Raw genomic sequence first — 15,000 nt, 5'->3', positions numbered from 1 at the left:
TGTTTGCGCAAGACGTGCGCTACCGCCATCAACAGCGCTATAAGGGCGACTGATTCTCAACCTAAGGACTCCGAAGGTCTCCTAACCGAAGGTCTCCTAAAGGGGCGTTCACCCGACATAAAGTGGATACCGGAAAGGAAACAAAATGACGCTTCTTGTTCCACTTTCTTTGATGGGGCTTTCCCTCTCTTACCTGTACTTGGTTGGAAACCTAGTAAGTTGCTAACTGGTCAGCAACGATGCTTTCAAGAAACGGGGTCCAAAGTTTTTTTAAAACCTCTGTTTGTGTGTAAACGTCAGAATTCCTTTCGAGGCTCCAGACTGTGGATTGCAATACCTTTTCATCTAAGTACTGCGTGCTAAGTATTCGGTATGTTCATTTGCCCACATGGCTAATGGTGAAACAATATGCATGATCGGATGGACACACTATCACTAACTACCAAAAACAAACTAACTTAGAAACAAAACAAGATTTTCCTCACCATTACGTGTCGTCATAAAGTTCAATACTCACATGGTTGCTCTCCGTTTCCTGTATGCAAAGTATTCTGCATGGCATTCATTTTCCCACAGGGCTAATGGTAAAACAACGTGCATGATTGGATAGACACACTAACTACCAAAAAACACACTAACTTCCAAAAACAACCCCCAGGATTCTTCTCACCATTTTGTCATAACGTTTCGATATTCACACACTATCTCTCTCTTCCTTTCTCTCTGCTCCCAGCCACTTTCAGTTCTAGCAGTAGCAGCAGCAGCAGCTGAGTTTTTTAATGGTGTGAAAGTGGCGCCGCTTGCCTAATTAAATGCTTGCATGGGCAGAAAAAAATTGACACAGAGGAGAGGAGAGGAGAGGTAATGTTTGCAGGCCCGCCCTCCAGAGACCGTTCAGACTCTATTCCTGAGAGCACGCCGCTTCGTTCGTTCGTTCGTTCGTTGGCTTTGAAGTCACGTCTGTGGTATATCCCCGTGTATCCGAGTGCCTAATTAGAACTGAATGAAAAGATACAAGTTTGACCAAAAAAAAAAGAAGAAAAAAACCGGGCCGAAAAAGGCAGGAAAAATCTTTTTCTCGTTTTTCACAGACCATTAACCTTAATCTTTTTGTGTGAGTGGTGCACAGCATCTTGAGCTCTGGTGTAATCAGAAGTGTTTACAGCACCTGCTGGATCGATGTGGGTGGTAGGGGTGTAAATCACAGCCTTCATGACGATACGATACGGTATCGATTTCTTAAAGCAGGGATTCGATTAAATCACAGCCTTCATGACGATACGATACGGTATCGATTTCTTAAAGCAGGGATTTGATTATTTTCGATACTTAAGAATTCTCCACGATACGATGCGATTCTATTCGATTTGATTTTTTCCAATTACTTTTCCACTACTATTGTGTTATGGAGCTAGGGCATTGCACAGGGGCCAGCGATCCTTTTCGATACTTAAGAATGCCCCACGATACGATACTTCGATGCATCGATACATTTCGATTTTATTTACACCCCTAGTGGGTGTGGGTGTGTGTTTGTGGGTGTGGGTGTGATTCTGTTACATGCAACACATATTGTGTGTCTATGTGTCGTGTGTGTGTATGTGCGTGTCTGTTGAAGTGCATTGTTTTGCCATGATTTTCAGTAAGCTTCAGCAAGGCTCATGTTTAGTTTGTGCATGCGGTATACATCTACCCAGGCAGCAATGAGTGAGACGGACTGCATGCGTTGTGTGTGTATGTGTGTGTTTTGTGTGTATGTGTGTGTGTGTTACATCTCCCCTAAGTAGCAATGAGCGAGACGATGTGTGTGTGTGTGTGTGTGTGTGTGTGTGTGTGTGTGTGTGTGTGTGTGTGTGTGTGTGTGTGTGTGTGTGTGTGTGTGTGTGTGTGTCTTGCATCTAGCTAGGCAGTAAGGAGCGAGACGCTCTGCCTGTCACATCACAGGGCCGACCGCTGCGGCATCACACACGTACACAGACACACACAAACACACGCACACACACTTAAACTCATGCGCGCGCACACACACTTGCACTCACGCGTACACACACACACACACACACGCACACTTACACACAGACACACTTACACACACCTACACACTAGACCAGTGTTTCCCAACCAGGGCTACGTGTACCACTGGGGGTACGCGAGCACACCTCAGGGGGTACGCGGAAAAATGTAATAATAACAAATATATTGACTGTAGTCACATTGGGATACAGCAACAGAACATGAGTGAGGGCAAGGGAGTACATGTCATATGACAAAGTGGCTTAAGGGGTACCCAGGACAAAAAAGGTTGGGAAACACTGCCCTAGACACTATGCATACGCCAACACATTATGCAACACTAGACATACACACACAAACGTGCGCACCGCACACACAGAGACGCACACTCCTTTCATTAGACACCCATGCACATTCACATATGCACACATACAATACATATGCATAAATACTATACGTACACACACACACACACACACACACACACACACACACACACACACACACACACACACACACACACACACACACACACACACACACACACACACACACTCCTTTCATTAGACACCCATGCACATTCACATATGCACACATACAATACATATGCATAAATACTATACGTACACACACACACACACACACACACACACACACACACACACACACACACACACACACACACACACACACACACACACACACACACACACACACACACACACTCCTTTCATTAGACACCCATGCACATTCACATATGCACACATACAATACATATGCATAAATACTATACGCACACACACACACACACACACACACACACACACACACACACACACACACACACACACACACACACACACACACACACACACACACACCTTTCATTAGACACCAATGCACATTCACATATGCACACATACAATACATATGCATAAATACTCATATACGTACACACACACACACACACACACACACACACACACACACACACACACACACACACACACACACACACACACACACACACACACACACACACACACACACACACACACACCTTTCATTAGACACCAATGCACATGCACATATGCACACATATGGTGCATATGCATAAATACACACACACACACACACACACACACACACACACACACACACACACACACACACACACACACACACACACACACACACACACACACACACAAACAGCACATGCGCACCGCCTCAATATGTCATGAGCTGCAGTTCACTCTCGGACCCAAGAGAGATATGCATAGAGAGTTGGGGGGGGGCAGTAAGGGAGAGAGAGATTGTGTTTGTTTGCTCGCTGTTGTTATATTTACATGAGTGGAAAGGGTTTTTCTTTGAAAGTGGCGCGCCAGCTCGATTCGGCTCGTCTGCTGCTTCTTTGCCTTTGATGGTGGAGTTGACCTGTGTTAAATTTAGCAGTGCCTGGTGCGCCGAGACCCGAACAAACACAAATAAAAAGAAAAATGAGGAATGTGAAATAAATAATTTCTGGCGTATATGAAAAGGCACGGCATGGCACGGGACTGACAGCTGGACGCAAATTGATTCTGCTACTGCTTTTGTGTGTGTGTGTGTGTGTGTGTGTGTGTGTGTGTGTCTGTGTGTGTTTTTTTGCCATTTGATCATTATTCTATTTAAATTTCACTCCTTTTCTAGTTTGTTTATTTTCATTTCAAAACAGTGCTGGCGGCGTCACAGGTCAGTAAGTCCCCTAGTGAGGTGGTTCTGAAGGCGTTCAGTGTCTCACTAGAAAACAATAAAAGCCTCATTCGTCCCACCAGTGAAGTTCAACACAACTGAACACCGACAAACACACACACCAGATGCTTCTGTTGGTGCGCATTTGTGAACTCCCCAACCCTAGTCACCTCTTTGTCCTCCTACCACCCTCTGCTCTGTGTTCCTCCATTGCCTGCTATGGGGTCTCCAAGCCAACCCGACGGTTGGTTATTGTCGTGCGTAGGGGACAGTTGGGACAGAGTTGGCTCGGTGTGTCTCTGTGCGTCTGAGGGAGTTAGAGCACCGCGAGCTCTCAAACGCGGAAGTTACCCTAACAAAATCCCTCCAGTGCCACCCAGGGGGAGTGTCCAGGTCGGCACGGTGTGTTCTGGAAGCAAACTGAGTCCGATCAAGACTGAAAGGAGCGGACAGACAACTTACTAGCCGTAGTTGGAATGTCTGGTCGGATCAGCTAGGTGTGCACACGGCTTTACAATGTTGAAAGTGAAGTAAAACCGAGTTGACCAGAGATCAGAACATTTCCCAACTCATCTTCGGCTTATCTACGGCTCTGACCTCATCCTCTTTCCTCTACTGCGTGGGGCAACTGCCCATTGCGATCCGGCAGGATAATAGGGTTTTTCACAGGATCCGGATCCGGCAGGGTCTTAAAGGAGTTATCCGGAGTTGGAACAAGTTTGCCTGATTTTTGCATGTTTGGGATGAAATACAGTCACTCTAGAGCAAAATCAAGGCAAAAGGATGCGTTTTGAGAAAGTTTGATAATATCACGTTAACCTCGTTAGCCATATCAGCTATGCAATATGAAAGATGCGGGCATCGTTTTTCGGCGGTTACACACATTTCAAAAACACAACATTTTAAAGTCTTGCACAGCTCAAAACAACGTCACACTTACCTCGTAATATGTTGAGGGTATCCACACATAAACCGAAGTGTCCAAAGTCCTTCATGTATTCTTGAAAGGTCTGCAGAATGTGTTTTGTGAAGCTACTACCTTGAGAATATCTAAATTACGGTCAAGACAACTATTTGACACTAAAGCCCACCAAGTAGATTGCCGAGTGCGTCGCACCATCAGCTGTGTTTACTCGCTATGGAAATAATCATAGCTGATGGTGCGACGCACTCGGCAATCTACTTGGTGGGCTTTAGTGTCAAATAGTTGTCTTGACCGTAATTTAGATATTCTCAAGGTAGTAGCTTCACAAAACACATTCTGCAGACCTTTCAAGAATACATGAAGGACTTTGGACACTTCGGTTTATGTGTGGATACCCTCAACATATTACGAGGTAAGTGTGACGTTGTTTTGAGCTGTGCAAGACTTTAAAATGTTGTGTTTTTGAAATGTGTGTAACCGCCGAAAAACGATGCCCGCATCTTTCATATTGCATAGCTGATATGGCTAACGAGGCTAACGTGATATTATCAAACTTTCTCAAAACGCATCCTTTTGCCTTGATTTTGCTCTAGAGTGACTGTATTTCATCCCAAACATGCAAAAATCAGGCAAACTTGTTCCAACTCCGGATAAATCCTTTAAGCAGTGGATCCAGTATCCGACAGTTACCTAAAAATCAGGATCTGGTGCATCTCTAGTTTTTACGTAGCTTAGGCTTTTCAGTCAGTCTTTCACAACACCAAGCACTGCATGGAGTGAAAGCCCTTTGGAAGCGGCTGTTGCAGGCAGTTTGGCAGCAAGCCAATGAGTCTAAAAAATAGTTTGAGCCAACGTAATAAAAAGGGCCCACGTGTGCGAGTAGACTATGTGTTTCAACCCTTTCGTAGGATCCGGTATCCGGTTCCAGATCCGGCAGGATCTTAAGCAGTGGATCCGGTATCCGGCAGGATCCTAAAAATCAGGATCCGGTGCATCTCTAGCGATTTGTGACCTGACGCTAACGTATGCGTTCAAATACTTTCCGCAATGTTTAGAAGTAGAATATGAAAATACTTACTCATCCCAACAATGAACAACACTGAATGCAAACACATACACACAGCAGATGTTTCTGTCGGTGCGCATTTGTGACCTAACGCGGCCGCCCTCCCCTATACCTCCCCATTAGCCTGATTATCATCGACTTTCAAATCTCTTTGAGACTTGGTCTGACCAAGAGTATAGCAATGAATATTTCCCAAACAGCATGGTTGACCCGCCTCCCTTGGTTTGCTACTGGTTGTTTGCTTCCAGACAAAGTGGGAGGAGTTCCCGATTTCTCGGGAGCTCAGAAAGTACTTGCATTGCTCTTGCCTGACTAGTGGCTACCTCCCCATATCCCTGCCCCTACTCACCTCGTCATCCTCCTCTCACCTGCTGATGTGTTGCCCCCCACCACCCACACACACACACACCCATTGTGATTCAGTAACATCCTTTATCAATAACATAGCGGTACTCCTCTACTCTATATGCCTTGTGGCACCCAGACCGGGGCTGCGTTCGGAATGGGAAAGGTAGCTGTCCTTCCAGCTGTCCTTCCAGTGAGCTACCTGGATATCGAGGTAGCACGTGTGATTCAAAATGAAAATGTGCTTTATTTCCTCCCTTGGCAGTTCACTTCAATTGTGGGCGTAACGGGGATATGTTGAGGGCAACATCAGATGCTGCCTTGGTGCTGCATAATACCCAAAATGCTGTGCGCCATCTCCCTCTGAACGGGTAACCTGAAAGAAACATGGCTACCACCCAAGCTACTACCTTAAAGGGACACTGTGCAGGAAATGGTCAAAAAAGGTACTGCAACTATGCTGCTCATTGAAACTGGGCTGCCTATTGCCAAATTTGATCTTAACATGAACGTTTACTAAGTAATAAACAGATATTGTCTAGTTTGGGCCAAGTACAGTCATTTTTGCAGCTAAAAATGGCTATTTTCGGAAATTCAAAATGGCGGACCATGGAGAAGATCCCCCTTTTCATGTATGAAAAGTGCAATTTTTGCAGTCATAATGAATACTTAGAATTTGATGCTGGTGGTAAGTATTCATGAAAAAGGTAACATTAGTGAATGGGCAGTATGAATTCTGGAAATAAACAACTAAAAATCTCACACAGTGTCCCTTTAAACTGCTCCTTATTCTGACACTTGCTGTATGTACTTAGATATTGAGAATCGAAGGGATAAATCAACATTGTAGTATCTAAATATGCCGCTAGATGTATTTATAGCCTATTTGGCTCAAATAGCCGGCATAACGTGATGAACGTAACTCCTGCCATAGAATCGGCGAAACATCAAATGCGCAGGGCAGCACACTCGTTAGTGCCGTTTGTAACGACCGCCTCGTCAGCTAACTTCACATATTTGATCAGAGACCTCTTTATGTAGGAGGGGCGTCATCGAGCCGCTGCCTTCCGATCTGAACACATCCCGGGTGTGTGTGCGTGCTTTCGTGTGCGGGCGTGCGTGCATGGTTGGGCCAGTGTCAGTGTCAGGAAGGGGAAAACTCCCAACTGCATAGCCCTCTGTATCGACTAGCCACTCATTAAGCTCCCTACTGACGTCTGTGTGTGTGTGTGTGTGTGTGTGTGTGTGTGTGTGTGTGTGTGTGTGTGTGTGTGTGTGTGTGTGTGCGTGTGTGCGTGCGTGCGTGCGTGCGTGCGTGCGTGCGTGCGTGCGTGCGTGCGTGCGTGCGTGCGTGCGTGCGTGCGTGCGTGGCTGCGTGGCTGCGTGGCTGCGTCTGCCCATGTGTCAGTGTCTGTATGCCCCCACATTTCTCTGTGTGTGTGTGTGTGTGTGTGTGTGTGTGTGTGTGTGTGTGTGTGTGTGTGTGTGTGTGTGTGTGTGTGTGTGTGTGTGTGTGTGTGTGTGTGTGTGTGTGTGTGTGTGTGTGTGAGTGTGTCATTGTGTGTAGGTTCTAATGGCGTGTGTAATATGGCTGAAATGACCATGGCTGAGTGCGTTCACACACTCCAGAGACCAATCCTGTAGTGTGGATGGTGCTGTAGTTGTATATGGTGAATCTTTCCCTCTGGCTGTCCAGCCTGCATTCCCTCTCTCTAATGACTACTGCTCATTATGACTTATAAAATGGTGCGAGTGTGATACAGATGCCAACGGAAACTTCTTTTCCCTTCGTTTGGTAATGTGTGCACATTACTTCCGCCAAGGAGGTTATGTTTTCGGTCCTGTTGGTTTGTCTGTTTGTTTGTTTGTCTGTCTGTTTGTTTGTTTGCCTGTCAGCAGGATAACTCAACAAGTTATCAACGGATTTGGATGAAACTTTGTGAAGTTGTTGGAAGTGACAGAAGGAACTAGTCATTATATTTTGGTGGTGATCTGGAACGCGATCCGGATCCAGCAATTTTTAAAAGATTTTTCCCTATTGCGGGATAGGGCAAATTTTGACATTCCGGGTCAACAAAGCAGAAAGACTTGAAAAAAATGTGGGTGTACCACGTTCTATCAAATTCTATCTATTTATTCTAAGTTCTATCAAACAGCTTCCTTGGCTGAGGTCTGCACTCTCTGAGTGCATTTCTAGTTGTCTTTGTTGTTTGTTGTTTGTAGTTACACCTATATTAATCCCTCTAAATTGGGGTGACGAATAATAGATGACTGTGTTTCATTAACCTGTAATTTCATAAATTACGCAAACATGCCTGCACACACACACACACACACACACACACACACACACACACACACACACACAGGGGCGGAGTGGCCCACCTTTTCCCACCGGGAGAATTTTCCCCTTGGCGGCCCTCTTTTAAAAAAAAAAAAAACAAAAAAAAAAAACAAAGCGAACAACATGGTTTCCTAACCAAAAAGACAAAAGCCACGAAATCTGCAGTCGTACTACATGTGAACATTAGTGTTGTCAAAATATCAACCTGAAGTGGAGAATTGTAGCCTACACCTTGATGAAATGCACAGCCAGTGGTGTAGTCTACGTAAAACGCAGGTAGGCCTACGCACCCATTTCAAAATTTCAGGGATTACAGTATACCCACTTAAAATTGATTGATCCATTATTTACAATAGCACAAATATATACAGTACACATCAAAAAATGCTCAAATATACAGTATATCCACTTCAAAAAGTAGACTACACCACTGGAGCCATCATGCAGTCCAAAGCATTCATAGGCCTACTAGGTTAGGCTACATCACGCTACTGCTCCATGCAAATGTGCACTCCACAGTCATTTTTGACCGTTTGAAATTGAAATATCGTTTAAGGAAGACAGGATGAGCATGGGCACAAAGTTTTGAGTATGGGGATTTTTAGAAGAGTAGGCTTACAAAATATAGTAGGCCTGTAGCCTATAGCTTACAAAAAGTCTGTCTACATTGTGCAATAAACCCACCATGCAGCAAATAAGCCAAACCTAGCTACTTCAAAGCACAACCATAAGTCAACAAAATGTATAACCAAACGGTGTAGGCCTACCTTAAAACGCTGTCTTCGTCGCAGCAAATGTATTTGTTTCTTGCAATCACTCTACTTTAATCCACAGCTTAGCCTACACACCCAGCACTGGTCACATCCGAATCTTGTGTGGTAATTATTTTGTTCCATTTCTCCAGACAAAGGCTACATCCTAAATGTACCACATATAAATATATGTATGATAATAATATTATTTCGACTATAAGGAGATATACTGGTAGTTCTAACAAATCAAAACAAAACCCATTGCTTCTGTTAGGTGCAGTTCTCTTCCATACCACTTGGTGGAGTCTGTTCGTAACCCAATTCAATAACCACAGAGCAAGTGAATCTGGACTGGAAAGACTGTAAACTGTAACAGTCGTGTGGAAATCGGAAAATAACTCATAATTTATTAATATTTCCATCCTTTGGTAACCAATCTACATATCACAGGTTCTTCAAATACTGAAAACGAAACTGTGTTACTAAGATCTTGTAAACTTCCGCGATCTACGCTGTATGAAAATTATCAGTAGCGAAGGGGTGTGGCCAATTTACTTACGTGACACCGTCAGTGAGGTATTGCCGTCTGGTATACGGTATAAATACTGGCTAGGCAGCTGGCATACAAAACATATGGGGAAGTGGAAAGTTGAAAATCAGTGCATATTAGTACAATCTTGAAATTTCAAGGCTGGTCAAGAATGTAGGGCGGCCGCATTATTACATTTCACGGCCGCGGCCCACCGGGACAAGTCCCCGATCTCCCGACGGCCACTCCGCGCCTGCACACACACACACACACACACACACACACACACACACACACACACACACACAGAGACCCCTACAGACACCTACAACCATATGGCAGGAGGTACTCTAGTGTATAAGCTAACACATTTGCTGCATACGCTGAAGCCTATATGATTAACCCGTTTGCTCTGCCGAGCCACACAGCTGCCAATCACGTCAGCCGCTTCAAAGACGAGCCCCTCCACATGCCTGCCCTCCTCCGCTCCCTGCATCAAAGGAGAGAGGTAGAGAGAGAGGAGAAAGACTGCAGTGCACAGCACATTTCGCAGTGTTAATTCAACCCAGACAGAGTTGAGGCAACTTAGCGGAGAGTGAAATTCAACTCTCTCTAAGAGTTGAATTAAAGAGAGGAAGAAAGGTTAAAAGGGAAGCCAAAGGAAAAAGACTGCAGTGCACTGCACATTTTCCTGTGTTATTTCTATGTACTCTGAGTGTTAAATTCAACTCTAGTAAGAGTTGAATTAACTGTGAAAGGAAGGTTGTGAGATGAAAGACTACAATGGTCTGTCTATCATCACCACCACCACCATTTCCGCTGCTAGGGAGTAGACCTGCATCAAAAGAGGGGGAAAGTGCAAAGGTTGATGTGCGCTGTTAAACAGTGAGAGACATCACAGGCTCTATAAACTTATAAAGCTGGTCAAAGGGTAAACATGCCCCCCCTCGCTCTCCGGAAGAATGGTAGAACTCACCCTCGGGCATTTGGAAATATGCAGCGTTAGAGTAACGCTCTCTCTCTCTCTATCTCTCTCTCTTTCTCTATCTCTCTCTCTCTCTCTCTCTCTCTCTCTCTCTCTCTATCTCTCTCTCTTTCTCTATCTCTCTCTCTCTCTCTCTCTCTGCTGTCACTCATGTGGTGCTTTGATACCGGGGCTTCATTCCCGGAAAGGAACAGCAACCTCTCCTTGCCCCTCAACGACCTCTTTCATGCTGGGGGGAAAAGTTTTCCCCCTCAGAATTGAAGTCTTTTTTTCAACATTTTACAGTATAAAATGGAGGTTTAACAGAGGAATACTGGGCCACCACAAGAGGAGTTAAATGCTTGGGGAAAAGTTCTGTAGCAAAATATGGGGAACTTGCTGCCACAGTAATAATATTGCATTAGTACTGCAATAATTCACTTAGTTATGAAAAAAGAAAATAATAGGGCCACTTTAAAAGTTAAAGGTGCACTGTGTAAGGTTTTTTGTTGTTTATTTCCAGAATTCATGCTACCCATTCACTAATGTTACCTTTTTCATGAATACGTACCTCCACCATCAAATTCTAAGTATTCATTATGACTGGGAAATAGCACTTTTCATATATGAAAAAGGGGATTTTCTCCATGATCCGCCATTTTGAATTGCCAGAAATATACATTTTTAGCTGCAAAAATGACTGTACTTGGACCATACTAGGGCAGCACGATATTAAAAAAGTATGCGATACATGATAACATGATTGCATACTGCGATATCGATAATACTCGCGATATTTGCATATATTTTCCCCTCTCTACTTGCCATTCTACACTTAATCATGTATAAAACAACTGAGAGCAATGTTTTATTGCCAACATTATTTTTTATTTGGAAAAAATGGCTAAAACATGGCTAAAATACAGCATCAACTTAAAATGGCAACATTTTTAATGCATTTTTTAATCTTCTCACCAATTTGCTATTATTAAAAATTAAAACCTGTCTGCGATACGTGCACAACTTTTGCGATACGTGTATCGCAAGCTGTGATATTGCGATATCAATACATTTTTGATATATCGTGCAGCCCTAGACCATACTAGAAAATATTAGTTCATTACTCAGTAAACTTTCATGAAAATATCAAATTTGGCAATAGGCAACCCAGTTTCAATGAGCAGCATAGTTGCAGTACCTATTTTGACCATTTCCTGCACAATGTACCTTTAATGAGGCCACCCTGATAACATCTCCCACCTTGACTAGGTCGACTAGAATTGTACCTAATAAGATTTTGCATTCTACTGTAATGTAATTCCTAGAGTTGCATTGCACAAAACTGTACAATTCATGTGTTGGATTTTACATCAGATTTCATATGAGACTGCAGAACATACCGTAGCGATATACAATTATGATATTATTATTCACATATGTCTGATATTGGCTATCCACTGTATCTTCACTGGTTGGCGTGTGCAACATGAACCAGCCAAGCTTCTTCTAACTCTTATCCTTGACAGCGTTAGCATTTCACACTATTTGACAAGTGACATTTCGTCATAGATAGTATGTCCAAAAACAGACTATACTTTTTTTTTCCCCGACAGTGACTTTTGAAGGTTATACATTTCATCATAGACTGTGCAGCCTTTGCCCATGACTTTTGAAGGGTTGTGTTTTTTGGGGTTTTTTTTTACTCTGGATAGGACAGTTAGACAGAGACCAGAAATGAGCGGGAGAGAGGGTTTTTTTTTTTTTGCGCGCACACTTCAGGTGCGCCAAACTGTGTTTGGCCTGCTAAATCCAATGTAATGTAACACCTTTCTCCAGGTAACGAGTTTCGAGCGGTCCAGGTGCGGCACTTGAAAGCCACCCTGTGTGGCATCGACCGACCCCTGCTCTCCTTCGGCTGCAACCATGCCCTATTTATACAATAATGGTATTCTGTGTGGAGGTGCTGTGGCGCAGCACGCTAAGCCCCCCACATTTGGACTTGCATGCCCACGGGGACCCCGGTTCGAGTCTGGCCCCGATCCCACCCTGTCTCTCTGTCTCACTCGCTTCCTGTCACCACCTCAGACTGTCCTATCAAATAAAGGCATAAAAGCCCCTAAAAATATAATATTATACATATAAAAAAATAATAATAATGATATTCTGTGCTTGGCCTGCTAAATGTAATGTAATGTAATGTAATGTAATGTAACCCCTCTCTCCAGGTAACGAGTTTCGAACAGCGCAGGAGCGGGACCTGAAAGCCGCCCTGAGTGGCACTGACCCGTCCATCCCCTTGCTGTTCGTCAGCGGCAACCACGACCTGGGCAACGTCCCGACGCCCGCCACTGTGTCCGAATACTGCCGCTCGTGGGGCGACGACTACTTCTGCTTCTGGGTGGGCGGCGTGCGCTGCCTGGTGCTCAACTCGCAGCTGTACTTCGACGCGTCGGCGTGCCCGGCGCTGCGCGACGCCCAGGACGCCTGGCTGGAAGAGCGGCTGAGGGAGGAGGCGTCAGCGCCCTCGCGCCACCTGCTGGTCTTCCAGCACATTCCGCTCTACACGTGCCGGCCTGACGAGGAAGACGACTACTTCAACACCCGGATGGAAGGGGGGGTGAGACAGGACCTCATCGCCAGGTTCAAGAAAGCAGGTGGGTGTCACACAATGGTGCCTCATAGAGTTGTATATACTAGCTACATACAATGTGTGAATGCGTTACGGGGTGAGGCAAGACCTCATGAGGAGATTGAGGTTCAAGGAAGCAGGTAGCCCATTGTCATTGGGACACAGCACTCTACAGCACACATTGCTCACTGCACACAAACGAAATTGCATTTTATGCCTCACCCGTGCAAGGGAGCAGCTCCAAACAGTGCCCCGAGGACGCAGTGTGGTGGGAAGGTGCCATGCTCAGGGTACCTGAGTCATGGAGGAGGATGGGGGAAATAGCATTGGTTGATTACTCACCCCTCCAACCTGGTGGGACGGAAGTCGAACCAGTAACCTTTGGGCTACTGGTCTGATGGCCTAACTGCTTACCCATGACTGCTCTATCCCTCATTTTGTCAAGTAAAAACTCATGTAAAAAAAAAATCAATCGCTATTTTGATCAAAATGTGTTTTGCTTGTGCATATTTCTCACTATTAGGGTTCTTCCACTGGAGGAAAAAAATGTTTTTAAAAAAGCTCATCCTCTAATACAGTGGTTCTCAACCTTTTTTTAGGCGAGGCACCCTTTCAATTCATGAAAAATTTCAAGGCACCCCAAACCAACAAACCGTAACATGGCATTGCATCCGATACCACACAAGCTTAGAAAAGTAACACATTTGGAGACGCCACACGACCTACGAAGTTGCAGCTGACTGGGGCGACCTATATTTACTTTATTGTGCGTAAATGGCAGATGAAAGATTCCACTGACTAGCATTAACTTATCAATTAGACAAATGTATCATATTACATAATTTATTTATCAGCCACGTTTCCGCGGCACCCCTGAGGGGGGCCCACGGCACCCCAGGGTGCCCCGGCACCCCTGTTGAGAAACACTGCTCTAACATCACCTCACAAAAATGTTCTCATGTGTGAGTTGATCCTATTCTGGCTGTCAGCTCTCCACCTTTGCTTGTGGAATCTGTACCTCTCGCTTCCCTTCCAGGACTGTCAAAACCAGGCAAGCAAACTAGGCCATTGCCTCGGGCCCTCAGCTAAAACGGGGGCCCCTGGTAATGACTGATTATGTACTTGTATTCAAATGATGGCGATGACAACTTCGTGAGTGAGGCAAAGTCTCCCTAAATTCAATGACCAAAAAAGTGCAATGATGCTCAAAATCTCTCTTGAGGGCCCCCAATAGTTTGAAGAGAAAGACAAGAGGTTCCAAGTCCCTCTTTGCCTGGGGCCCCCGAAAGCCTTGAAACGGGCCTGATCCCTTCGCTCCACTCTGCTTCGCCTAGCCCTGGCACACGTGGACCTGTCCCAAATGCAACCCTTTGATCGTTTCCACACTTCACGCGGCTGTTCCAGTGTGTTCACGCGCCCGCGTCTTCAAAGCCTCTCTCCTCTCCGCAACACCCTGCCTCTCCCTTTCTCCTTCTGACACACTCTTTCTCTCGCTCTGTTTCTGTCTTTCTGTCTTTTGCTGCCTCTCTTTCCCACCTCTCTCCCTCTCTTCCACTCTTCTGCTGCCTCTTTCTCTCTCTCTCCCTCTCCCCCTTTCTCTCTCCTCTCTCTCTCTCTCTCTCTCTCTCCTTCTCCCTCCCTCCCTCTCTCTCTCTCTCTCTCTCTCCTTCTCCCTCCCTCTCTTCCACTATTTTGCTTC

General features: G+C 45.1%; 1 protein-coding gene across 2 annotated transcripts in view; it reads left to right on the top strand.

The window, feature by feature from the left end:
• cpped1 (calcineurin-like phosphoesterase domain containing 1) overlaps positions 1–15,000 on the top strand; it is a 61,090-nt gene that overhangs the window by 17,958 nt on the left and 28,132 nt on the right. For both annotated transcript variants that reach the window (XM_063220582.1, XM_063220581.1), the window contains one exon: positions 12,898–13,326. In XM_063220582.1, coding sequence (XP_063076652.1) covers positions 12,898–13,326 — 429 coding nt within the window. The remainder of the gene's footprint in view (positions 1–12,897; positions 13,327–15,000) is intronic.

The sequence above is a fragment of the Engraulis encrasicolus genome, chromosome 17 (assembly GCF_034702125.1).
Source record: "Engraulis encrasicolus isolate BLACKSEA-1 chromosome 17, IST_EnEncr_1.0, whole genome shotgun sequence".
In the NCBI taxonomy this organism is placed as follows: domain Eukaryota; kingdom Metazoa; phylum Chordata; class Actinopteri; order Clupeiformes; family Engraulidae; genus Engraulis; species Engraulis encrasicolus.
This window is presented reverse-complemented; position numbering and strand designations above follow the sequence as displayed.